This window comes from Podarcis bocagei (assembly GCF_964188305.1).
Source record: "Podarcis bocagei genome assembly, chromosome: 1".
Classification (NCBI taxonomy): Eukaryota; Metazoa; Chordata; class Lepidosauria; order Squamata; family Lacertidae; genus Podarcis; species Podarcis bocagei.
In genome coordinates, this window is record NC_138125.1 from 81,981,961 (window position 1) to 81,999,067 (window position 17,107).

Sequence of the window (17,107 nt, forward strand, 5' to 3'; positions counted from 1 at the left end):
AAGTTACTTCTTAAAAAAAAAAAAGAAATGTGAGAACAGAAATTAGGTAGAGGCAGTGCTTTTTTCTGGGGGTACGCAGGGGTACGCATACCCTGAACATTTTGTGAATCTAAGTTTGACCTCATTGAGGGGAGTGTTTCAATATGAGTAGGAAAATGAGAGTACCTACCCCTAAACATTTTTTTCAAAGAAAAAAAAGTACAGGTGTATTTAAAGCTCCCAACTATAAAATTATTAGGTCCTTCTTTTTTATGCCTTTTGTGAACTACAGGAGTGCTATAGCTGGCAGTGCAAAGAAGATGTGGTAAGTTTACAGAAGGTCTCTAACTCAGGCTTCTCAATGTATGCCATAGTCAGTAAAAACAGTGGCAGCGGCATTCCCAAGAGTAGCTAAGGTGGCAGTTTGTCTCACAATGTCCATTCTTGTCCCTAGCCTGCAGAAGAGCAGATCATCACTAGAAGAAGGTGGAAGAGCATACCTCAGGGATGGAAGATCTGTGTCCATCCAGATGTTATTGGACTCCAGCTTCCATCAGCCCTAACCAGCCTGGCCAGCAGTCAGAGAAGATGGAAGTTGCAGTCCAACAACTTATGAAAGTACACAGGTTCCCTATCTGCAGCACACACAACAGTACAGAATTATTTAAGGCTCTGTGTGATTAACTACAGTGGTACCTCTACTTACAACTGTGATCTGTTTTGGGGTGCCATTCGCACCCCGAAAAGTCCATAAGTAGAGAGTCGCTACTGTGTGTGTGTGAAGTGCAATAGGGTGCTTCTGCGCATGTGGCGAACCTGAAAGCAAACACTTCCAGGTTTGCCACGTTCGTAACCTGAAAATCCGCAACGTGAAGCAAATGTAACACAAGGTATAACTGTACTGTATATGGAATCCACCCTTCCTCCCCTCTCCCTGCCCGTCTAAGATGCAGGGTTGCTTCAGTGGCATCCAACACGGACAGCCAAGTTAAGAGCACACAGCCTTTCATAGCACACTGGCCAGAACTAAATAGGTTTGGTTGTCTTTTTACTTCTCAGTCCAATAAAGGAAAACATTTGGAAGGAGGTTAGTTTGTGCTTCCTCTGGCAATCATCCAGGCATCCTGCAGAGAAAACATGCCTCACACTTTGAGTATCAGCACTGGAACATATTTTGTATTGTTTGTTCACATGGAAATGCAACATTTGCATTAATAATGAATAAAATAAGCACTTTTTGCAACTGGCTGCTTCTCAGTAGTTCAGCGTACTGTTGCTGTATTGGGCATTTTTCAGAATTCCAATTAATAATGGAATAATAATTATAATGAGAATATTTTCATCTCTATCTACTTTTTTCTGCCTCTTGTTCCCCAGCAAGTGAAGGTAGAAGGGAAGAGGGTGAACTGAGATAACTTTAAAAGCACTGCAGCGGTTTCCTTTTAATTACGGGTCCACAAATGCACTCACCAGGTTGCAACTGGCAACTGCATTTTCTCTCTCTCTGACAACACACACACCCTTGTGCTGCAGAGAGGACTGCAAATGAGTGAGAAACCTTGCTCATTCCACCCTTTCAACCTCTAGACAAGGTTTGGGAAGACCGACTGCCTTTATTCCAGGTCAAGCGGGGAGGGGGCCGGAATCCCTCCTGCTCACACTGAGATACGGATAGGCTTGAAAAACAGCAGGATGATCAAAAGATCACACCCTTGCACATACAGTGGTACCTCTAGTTATGAACTTAATTCATTCTGGAGGTCCATTCTTAACCTGAAACTGTTCTTAACTAGAGGCGTGCTTTCGCTAATGGGGACTCTTGCTGCCGCTGCGCCACCGGCACAAGATTTCCGTTCTCATCCTGGGGCAAAGTTCTCAACTCGAGGTAGCTCTTCCAGGTTAGTGGAGTTTGTAACCTGAAGCATTTGTAACTCAAGGTACCACTGTATAGCTAACTCAAAGGTGGAGGACAAGGATGGGGACTTTGCTCCTACAGTTGTGGTGGGCCTTAAGATATGCACCGTAATATTTTTGAAGCTCAGCGTGATATCACAGGCAGAATCTTGCCCCTACACCTCTGGTTTTAACAAACATGTCCATGTTTCCATAGACAAGGCTGAACGAAATGCACAAGCTAAAATTCCTATGAGTTATTTTCCATTGCCATGATCACCCCCATGAGGAGGTAATGCATTAAAGCAATCCAGCATCTCATATATATAAAGGTAAAGGTAAAGGGACCCCTGACCATTAGGTCCAGTCGTGACCGACTCTGGGGTTGCGGCACTCATCTCGCTTTATTGGCCGAGGGAGCAGGTGTACAGCTTCCGGGTCATGTGGCCAGCATGACTAGTGAACCAGAGCAGCACATGGAAACACCGTTTACCTTCCCACCAGAGCGGTACCTATTTATCTACTTGCACTTTGATGTGCTTTCGAACTGCAAGGTTGGCAGGAGCAGGAGCTCACCCCATCGCGGGGATTCGAACCGCCGACCTTCTGATCAGCAAGTCCTAGCCTCTGTGGTTTAACCCACAACGCTACCCGCGCCCCTTCTCATATATATACTCCCTTGCAAAATGCAGAGAAAGTGGTTTCTCCTCTCTCCATAGAAAATTTCTACCTACTTTTTACCCTGGCTTTTCTTTTTTGCTTGCTAATGATGCAGCACTCTCACTTCATAACAACCTCTTCCTTTGATTGGATTTTTTTTGCAGCTGGGTTCCCCATGGAGTATTTTCAGAACTGACAATTTGGTGTTTTTCCCTCCCTGAAACCACATGATTATGGTGTTTCCCATTTTGATAGCTCTAAATGAAATTCCATTCATTAATAGGTTATTACACACGTTCAAATAACATCATTTATCATATTCCTTGATGCTTGAAGAAATGAAACCAAGCAATTTCAACCACATGATTCAGATACAAATCCTTTGTTTTCTTCACATACACTCATATCCCCTGGCCTTGATATTAAGGAGCAAGACATTATCCTGAAGACAAAGGCATAGCCCTTCTTTCTGAAAGCTTTTGCAATAAGGCAGAATTACACACTATGAGGCCAAGTACAAACATCCCAGCCCTGTAATGCTATTCCCTGCCCTATTCTGCCTTCCCACAGTTGGGCTCCAGAAATTTAATTCTAGAGCGAACAGAAAATATTTTATATGAATAAGGCACTCTTTTTGTTATGACAAATGTCAGCAATCGCATCTAACTATAAGAGATCTTTACCCTAGAAGTTTGGGTTACCTACACAACTAAAGTGTTAGGAAGACTATGTTCAAAAAGCCATGGACCTGCTACAAGGGACTCAAAAGGTACATATAAGTTTTCCAGCTAGGACCTCTTATTTACTGTACTCTATGGCCTTGAAAGTTCTCTGAATAATGCTAAGGACAGAAAGACTGGACTCATAATCAGAAGAACTGGAATACTTGTATTATTCTGTAGGATTATATGTTTATTAGGGAGGGGCATCAGCTTTGTCTGTTTCGCAAATTCTGAGTTGAACAGGGGCAATACAGGTGAGGTTTTCACTTTCCAGAATCAGAATGTTATTAGGAGACGCCCTATTCCCCTCACAGAGCTACAATGCCCACAGTGGTTTAGCAATCAATCTGGGAGCTGCAGCTCTGCAAGGGGGTTTCCTAACAAATCTGAGCATCCTTAACAAATTATAGTTCCCAGGATTTTTTGCAGTAAGCCGTAACTGTTAAAGTGGTACAATAGTGCTTTAAATGTATGGGACAGTTGTGGCCTCAGTGTGGTGAGGCCACTTTGAATATGGTGTTGCATCTGTCTTCTCCCATTATAAGCCCCTTTTCCCTCCAGGACATTTAGGCACATACATGTTCACTTTCCAGCCACTATACTGCTCTCAAGTCACACCTTCTTCCTCTTGGAAGAAAATGAATTGCCAAGAATTATTCCCATCCTCTTTCAGCCTGCACAGTCACCTTATCATCCTGTCAATCACAGCACACCAGCTGTTGTTGTTGCTGCTGCTGCTCTCTTTCCCTGAGGCACGGACTACAGCTCTGTCCAATACTGCTAAGAGCGAGATTCCAAATTCTGGGACTTGGAAAGCGAATAGGATAAAAGCTAAACTGGGTGGAAAAGCGGGAAGATCACAAAGCATTTTAAACTCCATGTGGTGGCATAATCAGCAATCAACACTGGTGCACTTTTTGGAGATTATTGGTGGTAGAGTAGAAGGATAGTCCCTGTGCACGTATAACAAGGTGAAAAGAGAAAGCAGATCCTAAAAATAGGGATAAAATAAGAAAGAGCCTAGTAGATAATAAAAATATCCAGGAATATACACTGCATTAAGATATGCAGCTGTCTTTGGTCATACTAAACTGCTTTAAAATTCTCTCCTCTCCACTCTCCTCTGGAAACTTCCCCCCCCCCAAAAAAAATCCAGCATACTTACCAAACTCCAAGGATTATTTGGGGGAAGCCATGACAGTTAAATTGATATAGAAAGATGTATCAGTCCGTAGTGCAGAAATGCCATTATGACAGCATTTGCCAGATGCATCTTTAGTGGGGGGATGTTCAAGAGACACCAGAAGGTAAAGGTCAAGAATATGAAGATAAGGCAGGCAGTCCCAAGTCCAGAACAGGGACTGTTTTCAAATCAAGGGCAACATTCTGTTCTGGGCAACCTTCTTGCGGCGACAGGCCAGAGGTGGGCAGGATCAGAATCAAAAGTGGACAAGGCAACAAATGTGAATTAGAAAGGCTAGTTTCTACACATACACACACTTCTCTGTCCTCCATCAAGGCAAGGTAAAGGGACCCCTGACCATTAGGTCCAGTCGTGGCTGACTCTGGGGTTGCGGCACTCATCTCGCTTTATTGGCCGAGGGAGCTGGCGTACAGCTTCCGGGTCATGTGGCCAGCATGACTAAGCCGCTTCTGGCGAACCAGAGCAGCGCACGGAAACGCCGTTTACCTTCCCGCCAGAGCGCTACCTATTTATCTACTTGCACTTTGATGTGCTTTTGAACTGCTAGGTTGGCAGGAGCAGGGACCGAGCAACGGGAGCTCACCCCGTCGCAGGGATTCGAACCACCGACCTTCTGATTGGCAAGTACTAGGCTCTGTGGTTTAACCCACAGCGCCACCCGCATCCCACCCATCAAGGCAAACTAAAGGCATAATTAAGGACACATTTCAGCCAGGAAAAACAAAAGAGAATACTCAAGGAAGATGGGAAGTAGAGCCTGCGCTAGGCTGGATCCTTTAGAGACTGGCATCTCTCTGAAGTGCAGTGGATGGGAACAATTATTAAGCTTGGACTGCAAGTTTCTGCTTTCCTAGCTGCCTCTTTAAAAAAAGAAAGAAATTGCCCCCGGAAGAGAAACTTGAAAAAAGTTTCTTGTGACAAACATTTTTTTAGTGGTCAAATAAGAGTTGTATACTTTTTGTGAAAGAGTGTGTTAAGAACTCTTTTGGGGGGAAAGGAGGGCAGATCTGCCAAGTTCCTGCAGCTGCCTACACACTCCAATCCTCTCTAAAGGGAGTGCCAGTCTCGTTCTCATCAGAGTGGAAGGGGAAAGACTGACCAGTCTAAAGACAGTTCTACCCAAAGGCAAAGCCAGGTGGGAACCCCCAAGGAGGAGAATGGCTTGAGGTTTGGTGCTATTTTAAGCACCACATTGCTGGGGAGAATGAAGTCAACACAAGGAGCCAGCTGGCCACCTGCTTAAAGACATATGAGAGAAAGAGGTGCAAAGACGCAGGGATCTAAAGTGACCTCTTGGATGCATCTTGACATCCCACTCACCCCGCTGGGAAATAAAACTCTCCTTTTCCCTGAACCATGCAGGACAACGCTCTGAGGAAGGGAAGGTGGAGAGCCCTGAGCCCAGCTTGGTCCAAGAAGGTAGAGGGAACGAAATGTTACAGGTGTGTCACAAAACTAGCGAACGCCTCCTCCCAGCAAGTAGGAAATGGGAGTCATTACAAGACTATTTACAAGCTAGGGTTTGTAGCTGCTCACTGGGGTTTGTGAAGGCCAGTCCTGTGCAAAAGGGAGAGGTTAATGTGTGTCCTGACGCCTTTCTCAATGTAATCTAACACACACAAACCTGGTAACACGTTTATGCAAATAAATTTACCTCCCCCCCCCAGTTGTTCCTATTGCTAGATACAACAGAAAGTGGAATTTCCGTATCTTCAGCAGGTAAGGAAAAGAAAATACTCAGCAGCTTCTCCTAGTAACTGCTGCAGCAGTAGGGATAGTTAGAATTCTAACTTCTGTGCAAGACACTAAAACTGCAGTTGCACCCATTTGCAATATTGATTGCGTGAACATATTGTATATTTGTGCACATCCAATCCAAAATAAATCTGTGGAATTGCAAGAATAGCAATATCTACTGGCCTTTCAAAAAGAGTTGAAAGTGAGACTGGAGCAGGGCAATTACACAGGCACACCAAGGGCAATGAAATTCACAAGTGGCTGGCAGGGCCAGCCCAATACATCTACATCAGGATCTAATGCCCCTGTGGATCCTGTTGCCCAAGGTGGTTGCCTCACCTTGTCTCACATTGGGGCCGGCCCTGGTAGCCAGAGTAAGTCGTGCTAGTCACCATTACTCATTCATGAAGTATGCGCCCCACATTCATTTTTTCTAGGTGCCAAGCTGAAGCAGGCAAATTGGAACCTCCCTAGAATCAGAACATTTTCCAACACCAAATACTAGATATAACTAGTGCATATGGGCATTACAAATATATGGATATACAGTAAATAGCTACCATAGTCAAGAGCTACTGTCATTAACAGACAATAAGGATGAGGAAGATTTCTCCCCCCCCCCCGCAAAAAAAAAGATCTCAACAGTATTGGAATTTCATACACTGACAATACCTATTTTCAAATTTAGTGAATATAGGCCAACATTCTGAACTGGTCATAATGCCGTTTTATTTTCTGTTGTAGACTCTTGACTGTAAGCAGAGGGAAACAAGGACAACAAGGACGTAGAGGAAGCTTTTGAAAACTATTGTTGAAACTAGGAATTCACACATTCAGCTGGTTAATCTCCCCCCCCCCCAATCATTTTTCAATTTTACAACAAATATAGTGATATCCAAATTTGAAAATACAAATCCCTTCCCCTGCCCCACTTCTCTGCAAAGAATCAATTGCCTTGGAATCCTTGCCTATTCTTATCTTTTCTATTAATAGCACAAAACCTACTGGATATCTTCAAAAATAACCTTATTTTCCAAAAAGTTCATCTGGGTACCAACAATTTACCTTTTAATGAGCATTCAACACAATTTGTTTGGTGGAGATATTAAGAGGTTGTTGTCTATTTAATGAACATTTATCCTGATTTGTTTGTGGGGAGATTTAGACACGGTTGCATCAAGCAAGGGTTAATCCCACATTTCCCCATCACCTTTCTTATCATAAAAAGTCTGACCTTTTGGGGAAGCAGGTTTGTTGTGCAAGAGCTCCAAGTCAGCTTTAATTGCACAGCCTGAATTATCCCACCCGAAAACAGTGACACTGGAAGTATCCAGAGTCCTAGTTTCATGGTCAGACTATGGAAAGAGTGAGAACACCGTATGGTGGATGGTGAGGAGGACATAAATCTACATTTAATCAAAAAAGGAGAGAGAGGGGGAAACAAGTAATAAACTCGATTAACAATATAATTAGAGCAATAAAACAGGGCAATCAAACAGTGAGCAACAGGCCAATGAAGGGCCATAAAATTAAACTCATTAGTGATCTTTGAGTGCCTCGTATTATGGCATTCTCCGCTGGAGAAAATGGCAAACTGCAACTGCAAACCCACACAAAGAAACTTCAGGGCAAGTGCAAGTGCAAGCATCAGAGGAGTGACCCCCCAAATTGCCCTGGGTACTGCCCTGGCCCTGGGAACAGAAGTCAGCTTTCACAATAGACCCTGTAAAAATTCAGAGATGTTAGGTACCAAGTCACTGTCCTGATGACTAGCAGCAGGAAAGATGCTGGGATGATTGGCTGGGCAGAGAGGCACCCTTGCTAAGGCATGAACAAAAGGTGAGAGCAAATGAGCCAAAGCAGCAACGGGCTGTTTACAAATACGCAATTACTTCCAATGTCAGAAAGTACTGACTTTTTTTGGGGGGGTGCTCTGCAATAAAGGGACCAAATTCAGCCCCACTCAATACTGGCGAAATGCCCATATACTTTTGCCCGATAACCTATCTTGCCAGGCTGCTAAGCTTTTAATAGGAAAACATTATCGGCAGACAGGTACCAAGCTTTTAGTTTCTTGAGAGAAGGAAGGGGGGGTACCAGAAAACAATGCACAGAAAGCACTAGCTTTCTTCTTGCTTTAAGCTCCAAACACAGGTGCTTTACGGGCTGCTGTATTCAAAATCAGCACCCTTTGTTGACGCAAACCCTTCTTAGCTCTGAATCATTCTGCTACCAAGGGCCTCCTTTTCTAAGAAGAGTCATCCCAGAACAGCAATCTTATTAGTCTGCAGCAGCAGTACAAAGGCAAAAGCTGGCATGACACCTTCGGGACCAATCTGTTTATTCTTGTAGGCTGTTGGCCATAAAAGTGCACAGCACTTGATCTAATGTGTGGTGTTCAATAGCCAATAGTGCAATATAAATGCAAATTCTAACTTGTAGCTAACAGGGAACAGAGGATACACTAAAGGGAATCCAGCTTTGGGGGGGGGGGGGTAAATACATAAACCAGGGGGTTGCCAACTGTTTTTGACTAGTGGACACACTTCACATTTTGAGAAAGTGCTGAGGGAATCCATCACAAAATGGCTGCTGTGGGATGTGACATAATAGAAAATGGCTGCCAAGGGCAGCATAGTATAGCACAAACTTGAGAGACACAACCACCCCCCACAACTTTATGCTTGCCATCACTATGCCTTGATTATGGAGATCGCACACAGATGCTGTCCAATAGCAAGCACTCCTCAGTACCAGAAAAAATATACAAGGTAGCCACAACACTCACATTCAAGGAAAAAACTTCAAAGGTAACTGCACATTTTACCACATAACTTTCTAGAAGGGATAAAAAAATGCTTTTTTATTTAAAAAGAAATGAAAACTGAGTGTCTGGTGCTCCTGCCTAGAGGCACCACTGAAAGCCTTCATGGACCTGGAACTCCCTGCTCCAAAGGCAACAAGACTCAGCCTCCACACTTCTGAATTTAAAATTCAGATGCAAGAATCTCTTTCAGCTTAGTTCACTTGAGTTCCAAGACAGGAACTGAACAGGTTGCACAATGTCACCCTCTCATCGAACTCTCCAGCCCCTCGCTCACGTGTGCTTTTGACAGAACAGACTATGTACCAGTCTGAGTGCCGTTGTCTGATCCTTACCTCTAACCTCCAAGGGGCTCTCCTTTTCCAGAGCACCCTCAGACATGGCTAAAAGAAGCAGCCATCAGAAGCACTCTTCAGTCTGAAGAAGGGTACAAAGGAGAGCTGCTGCCGCTTTGTTCAGTAACAAGCCTAAGGCTGTGCAGCTCCAGAGTGGTGGCGGCACAGCACGGCAACAAAAAGCCCAAGGATATGTCTGCCTGCTTCCTTTCAGCTAGTCTCTTATTACCCCAGTGCTCACCTGTGCGTAATTCCTGTACATATAGCCTTCCACACTTGTGGTTTGTGGGCGGTAGCGGGGTGTGTGTGTGTCAGTGTTGCTTTGCCTTCTCAAGACAAGGCTGCACAGCTTGTGACTGACTATTGACGGAGTGTGCGCCAATGTCTAGGGCAATGGGCATGACTGTGGGGTGTGTACAAAGGAGGTGATTTCTTCTCTAACTTTCCTGTTTTTTGCTCTTTGAATTCCTTTACTGGAAGAGCTTGCTTTCTCCCTTTTCTACATGGGACAGCTTAAACTGGGAGAAGGAAATTAAAGTTGTACACCTTCAAAGTTTATGTCAGGACTGAGCATTACAAGCAGAGAGACAAGAGGTAACAGAGCATGCTTGTGGCAGCAAACAAAGAGACATGCTGTCAAATTTTCAGTCGTGTTTGCCTTGCGATACCAAGCAAAGAGAAATGAAAGGATAGAGAAAGAAGGATTCCCTGCCTCCATCTCATCTAATGTCGTGGGCTAGCCCCAAACAAGAGGGGGGACAAGCAGCAGAGAACTCAGGAACTTTGTTCAGTGTAGCCTCCTTGCAAGAGGGGGGAGGGGGAGTCTGTTTTTGTCTTCCAGAGAAGACTTAAAGCTGTAGGTAACATGGAACTGGTTGAGAGGCAACCATGCTGGAAAGGAGACATCCTGAGTGAATGGTGCACAGAATGAACCCAAAGAGTTGTGGTCAATGAGAAGCAGATGAGCAAAGGTGGCTCCAAGCCTAGCTGGGAGGAAATTTCAGCCTCTCCCCAAAGGTGTCAGAGGACTTAAAATTAAGCTAGCTGGGTCTGCATTATGTGCAGCAGTAATTAATAGTAGAGCTGGGCAAATTCTGGTTCGCAAGCACGTTCCAGTAATAATTCCCATAAGAGGACAGCCTTCGTTCACTGCTAACGCTACCCCATCACCACCTATGCCTGCACAGGAGATTAGAGCAGAATGACACTCATATCATGAATGAACTTGAAGAGCAAGAGCACTTTGCCAAGCCTGCCGCTTCAATAATGATGATAATGATAATGATAATGATAATAATATAATGTATTATTTATACCCTGCCCATCTGGCTGGGTTTCCCCAGCAACTCTGGGTGGCTTCCAACAGAATTAAAAGCACAACAAAACATCAAACATTAAAAACTTCCCTAAACACACATGCAACACACAAACACATTTACCAGCTAGTTCCTCAGAGGTATCTCTAAGTTCAAAAAAAGGAACACATAAAACACTTCCAGTCAGGGTAATTTGGTTGTGTACTTTTTGACATTTTGTTTATTGTTTGTGAGCACCTTTGTTATGTTTGCAGTTATGTAATTTTCTTTATATGTTGTAAACCATCTTGAGTATGGTTTTATCTTTGGAAAACACAGATACAAATAAAACAATTGATTGATAACAAACTGGGTTAGTAAGGAGTTAACAACAACAATCCAAAACAGTTAACAGCAGAAAGCCTTAAAAGTTGCAAAAGATTGAAATAAGGGAAATGCAAAAGCCCATCATTTTTGGTGATGGCAGAGAACTTAACACAAAAACTATGACTGACTAAAGGACAAAATAAAAATGACAATAGCGTTGCAACTTGATAACAGATACCAACTAAATAAGATCACAATATGCGCTCACCCATGCAGTACGTACCGAGTTGGAACTTGTGACTCCCCATAGGGTTGGAAATCAAATGCTCCACATTTTCTACAGCTTGTCTGAGGTCTGGGATAGCTTCACTTGACTGAAGGGATGGATCTCCTGACATTTAACTCTGGACATTAAGTCTGGCCTGAGGTGCACTGTGAAATATCAGAGCAGCACCTGAACCAATCCTATCATCAGCACTCGACCAGCTATGCACCAGGGTCCAAAAGGAGGCAAACGTCTTATACCTAATAACTTCTCTCATACAACTCAGGCCAATTATTTATGGCCCAGTGAACAGGCTCTCTCATCTACCATGGCAGGAAAGTAAATAAATGAAGGTTAACATCCCTGGCAAACTCATTTGATACATTGCATTGGTGGTGATGGCAATGGAAAGAACAGGCTTAATAAAGCATTTTTACACCACATAAACTGTATTTTATGCATGTTTGCCTCCTCATACCACCAAGACTAAGAGGCAGAAGGTCTCTGGGGGTTCTCAGTAAAATGTCTCCATCACAGAAGGGAAGCAGCAGCTAATAACCACGACTCAAAGCCAGTGTCTTATTTTAGCTGCACTGTCGGGCTCGCAGTACTTTCGGGCAAGAAAAAGAGGTCTTCAGAGGCCTGCTAAATATTCATGGGCTCCAATGACGAAACCTCACCTAACTCAGACTGGTTCATATGGAAGGAAATAAACTCTCCATTTATTCTCCTATTCCTCCTTTGCTGTAAAAAGAAAAAGAAAGTGTGTCCATTTATTCCCCACCCTCTAATGTGATGGGCAGTAAAAATGACAGATGGTGACTATGAGAATAGCTCATGCTCTGAAACACTGAGGCAGGTGTTTCTGAAGAGAAGTAATACAAGATTTAACTTCTCCTTGGGCCTCCTCTCAAGCCTTCCCTCAATCTAATCCAATTGGGGAGAGGGATGTATTTTGGTTGTTTTAAGAAGTGGCAAGTACAATGTGCTCACTATTTCCGAGCCCAGGGTGGGCAACATCTGGTCCATGGGCACCATTAGGCCCCCCAAATCTCAAAGGTGGGCCTGCCAGAGCAAACCTGTCACCCCACTCCTAGTGCACCAGCTAATTGGGCTCCAATCCTCCCATGCCCATCCGCAAAGTATTTGTTCACCGTTCGGAAAAAAGGAATGATTTTATCCAGTAGATTGTGTTTTTCATTTCATCCACTGAGGAAACATAAGCTGCTTCCTTCCTTAAAGTCCCTGAGGGAAGATATATGAGAGGGAGAGAGCCATGAGGGAGAAGGTTTGTGTTTCCTCTGTGTGTGAGTAGACTCGGTCACCTATGCTATGTCTTGGTTATAACTGGGAAGCTTTGGCCAGTTCTTTCTCACTGAATGAACCAGTGTGAAAAGCCATCATAGTCCGCCGACTAGAGTGTAATGAACAACCTGGGGTCCATGGACCCTCTCTGCCAAAAGAGCCGCTGGCAATGGCCACCTCACAGAGCACTTCAAGGCACACCATGTGATTAAGACTGTAGGAGACTTTCTACATTAAACGTGCTATTAAAAATTATAAACAGAAGCAGAAAAGAGGCTCACACGAATGAAACATTAAAATACCTGCCCATCGTGGATCATCATTGAACCATATACAGTGGTACCTCGGGTTAAGACTTTAGCTAACAGGGCCTCCTGCTGCTGCACGATTTCTGTTCTCATCCTGAAGCAAAGTTCTTAACCCGAGGTACTATTTCTGGGTTCGCAGAGTCTGTAACCTGAAGCGTCTGTAACCTGAGGTACCACTGTATTTCTGGTGCGTGGTGAAGTATTTCCCCAAGCTTTTATGACTGAGGTACTATTTCTGGGTTAGTGGAGTCTGTAACCTGAAGCATCTGTAACCTGAAGCATATGTAACCTGAGGTACCACTGTACCAGGTCCCTTCCAACTCTACAATTTTATGAAGGTGGCCATCAGCAATTATTCTAAAGAACATGGCGTGGCTGGTTCTTCATAAAATGCTCCCCAGATTCCCTGATGCAATAGTAGTATTCACATTTCAGGGAATCAGGTAATCGGTTAGCACACATATAGAAACAGTTTTAGATCCTGGACAGACAAAGGTTCCCCTGGGAACTGAGGGGTGGTTACAGTCCATTGGTGTGCATGAGGACCGCCCTGCTCAGTAACAGACATCCAAAGTGTTATGTACTGAAGTTCTCACCCTGGGCCAGCAGGGGGATACTGTAGATAGTTCAGGTCCACATATGCAAATAAGGGATCGAAAGTGATGTTCAGTGATTGGATAGTTACAGAAAATGGTTACTTTTGCATTCTAGTGGAGCTCTATATAAGCAGGCTGGCTGAACCCTTCAGTTCAGTTCTGTTCTGGCCTGTGAATAAACAAGAGCTGTTTGAAGAATCGCTGTGTCGTCTGACATGTTCACCCACAACTTAACACAAAGCCCCTTCTCTCATCCAACAGAGATTATGAACAGTCTTCCTGCCTAGAACAGCCTTGCCACCGTCTTATTTGCTCACCATGGGAAATAAGACACTGGAGATTGTGCACAGAACCTCCTTTTTCATTTACTTTATTTCGAAAGTAGATGCAAAATAATCCTTAATTAAATGAGGGCTGTAGCACTGGGGAAGGAGGACTTAACCCCTTCCCCAGCACTGCTTTTCTGATCTAGATCCACCCACATTACTATTTCACCTTTGGGATAAACATAGGGTATGTGTATGTTCTCCCTAATTGAGGTAGTGGCAGAATTTTAAAAACCACCCCCTTGTGCTTTATCTCCACTACAATTCATGGTAACCTCTTTTGCTATTAAAAGAAATTAAAGAGAGAGATGTGAAATCCAAATAGATTCTTCAACAGCTCATCTAGTTTAGCCCAAAGACAATTCTGAATTTGTGGCCAAGCTCCAAGCTCCATCTTGGCCTCTTATCACCAAACATGACACAAGTTTATGTGTTCAAGAATCAAAGCACATTCCCATAAATTGAATTCCTAATCCATGGAAGATCAAATTTTCAAGAGTTCCATGAAAAGACTTCAGTTGTGGTGCCAAAGCTATGGAACACTCCCCCCCCCACCCCCATTATTAAACCTTTGCTTTGTAGCTTCTGGAACAGTTAGGATTTTCCCATATGTTTTCAATTAGCAACATAAAGCAATCTTTTGCATATTAGAAGTAAGCCCAATGGTGTGAAATGGAGCTTACTACCAGGTAAACTATGTACGTCTATAGTCTTAATCTTTCTGAGTTTAAATTAAGTTTCTTTTTGTCAGGTTTGTAGGATTCAAAATTACATGTTGAGACAATCTTGCTTCCAACCTATTGGGCTATATTTATTAGTGGGAACTTTTTGCTGCATAAGGGATTTTTACTGACATTATTTGATCTTGTGTAATTGTACAGCACATACTAGGAACTAAAATATTTACAATGTATGTTTCCCGCTTACACAGCACTGTTAAGGGAAGGATAGGTGTGATCACAAACTTAGGTTTACAGCTTAAAACAGCAGCCCTGCTTCTGATTTCTCCTTTTTCCACACAGATATGGAAATGTGTGATGTGAGAGCCACACTTTGTGAATATCCTCAAACAAAATGCACCAAGCTTTTTTCTTTGTGGGGGGAGAACATGATGTGATGACATCAGATCACACATTTCTGTAACTACTCAGATTTTTTTGGGGGGGGGGAGCTCAGTATGGGTCAGTTCTTTCCACAGCACTTTCTGAGCATATAGAATAGTTTGCATTTTGTCTCATCAATTCGCACAGCTACCATCCCCCCCTTTTTTTGCATCATGCATGCCAACTAATGGGAGAGCAAGATTTCCTTCCAAAATGGCTAGGCAATTCATCTTAACCTAGGTCCAAAACCAGCACTTTATCTGCTTTCTATTATAGTAACGGTTGTGCAGATCGACTTTTACACACAGCATCACTTTCCTTATACACCATACAAAGAAAGCATCTCAAATTTTCCAGCTCCCTAGCCAAAGAAAGGATCCTTGAAAGGCCGGCAGGGGCAGGATTACATATGTTCTGAGAAGCTCAGAACCATTTCCCCCCTCCCCCAACCAATTTTGCTTATTGAAAAAAATATAAGCTTTTGTCCTCTTGGCTCACACTTTCAATGTATGAAAAACAGTCCTCAGAGTGTTGTGACAGCACAGTGATGTATGGCTAATGCAGGCCATAGGGGTTGGAGGGATAATTACCTCTGCATCTCGCTGGCTGGCAGACATCAAATACTTTTCTAGACATTTAGCAGAGACACCAATTAATCGGAGTCCTTGCTAGACAGCCCCAGAGCCTCAGCAGCTTCATCCACAAAGGCATGATAAAGTGAGTGTCAAAAGTCTGGCACTTGCGTTCTGGGGCCAGAGTGCACTTCACTTTCGCCACCCCTTAGCAGGAAGGGAGCCCATTTCTGTCAGCATAACAAGACTAATAAAGATGTTTCTAGGAGCAGGTTCTTATATTTTCTCAACAGCACAGAAGCTTGTCCATTTCCCCAGGTCAGGAAGGCGAGAGTTTGGATGAGAGCCAGTGCATCAGCAACGAAGCAGCTCAGACTGGGAGCTTACATAGGAACTAGTGATCCACCCTTTCCTGGCGCTCCTGATTGGAGCAGGTGCTTCCCTCTCCTCCTGAGTAACCTCATATGCAGCTAGCCAGGCACTTGGGTGACCGCTCTGAAGTTCCTAGCTCACTGTCCTCTCCACTCCCAAGACCCTGGGGGAAATTGTGGAGGAGAGATCTGAGAGCCAGCCAGAAATCCAAGCAGCAGGAGTAGGGGACCCCAGTCCTGGAGACTGAACCCTGAATCGACTGGCCCTTCATAGAAATGGAGAGCTGGAAGGGATCGAGTCCAACCCCAAGCAATGCAGGAATCTCAACTAGATCATACATGACGGATGGCCAGCCAACCTCTGCTTGGAAACCTCCAAGGAAGGAGAGTCCAGAACCTCCTGAGGAAGCTCCATCTTCCATGTATTATAAACGGACACTTACTTGACCCCAGTCAAATACAACACTTATTTGACTCCAGTTATTTGACACAGGGGGAGAACCTACAGATACAGTCCAAAAGGCACACAGGGAGTTATATGAGAGAATTTTAAAAAGCAAGTGGTCCTCACTGACCTGGTGCAAAAAGATCTTGTCATACGGAGGAGTTCTGGCTGCCTGGATAAAACACTATAGCCCCACATACGTTTACCTGGGAGTAAGGCCCACTGAACTCAGTGCAGAGTCAGGCCCAGGCTGCCACCAGGCCCAGAACTGGCAGCAGCAAAAAGCAGCTCTGGCTTGCCCAGCCCTACCCATTGCCATCCCACCACTGCACTTACCTGACCTGGGGGTTCTGGGTCGCTGGCTCTACTGGTCAAAGCAGGAGTCTCATCGATCACACTCTCCCACTGGAAACAAACCAGGACTGCTCCAAGGAAATGCATGTGGCAAAAAGGAGCATTGGCCCTGGTGGGCCACCCCTTACCCACTTGTGATTGGCCAAGCAGATAGCCAGCCAATCAGGATTTTAAACAAAAGAAAATATTTTTCTTCACTTCTCACTTCCTTCTGTGGTCCCCTAGCCTCTTGCTGTGGGCCCCCATTTACGCATTAGTCACCTGTAGCCCCCTTGGAATATCCTGGGGAGCCCAGGGGGCCATATGGGCCCTGGTTGAAAAACACTGGGCTAAAGATTCTCGCGTTACCCTTCCAGTGCAGGAAGGAACAGCACTGGTATGGCTCTCACACTGCCTAAGTATTGACAGAGTCTAGTTAAGAGGCTTCCGACTGCTCTACATAAAACTTAAATTTCTCCTGTGTTTTCATCCTTACATCACTCCTAG

The 17,107-nt window shown here is 44.2% G+C and overlaps 1 protein-coding gene across 5 annotated transcripts in view; it reads right to left on the bottom strand.

Moving 5' to 3' along the window:
• B4GALNT4 (beta-1,4-N-acetyl-galactosaminyltransferase 4) overlaps positions 1 to 17,107 on the bottom strand; it is a 168,722-nt gene that overhangs the window by 102,584 nt on the left and 49,031 nt on the right. Inside the window, exon 1 of one of the 5 annotated variants that reach the window (XM_081212098.1) lies at positions 16,609 to 16,725. The exons of 1 other annotated variant lie outside the window; for it this stretch is intronic. In XM_081212098.1, coding sequence (XP_081068224.1) covers positions 16,609 to 16,708 — 100 coding nt within the window. In that variant the 5' untranslated portion in view covers positions 16,709 to 16,725. Of the gene's footprint in view, positions 1 to 9,354; positions 9,548 to 11,259; positions 11,981 to 16,603; positions 16,726 to 17,107 lie in introns of those variants that run through there. 3 more of the 5 variants (XM_081212100.1, XM_081212097.1, XM_081212099.1) reach the window with 3 other exon arrangements.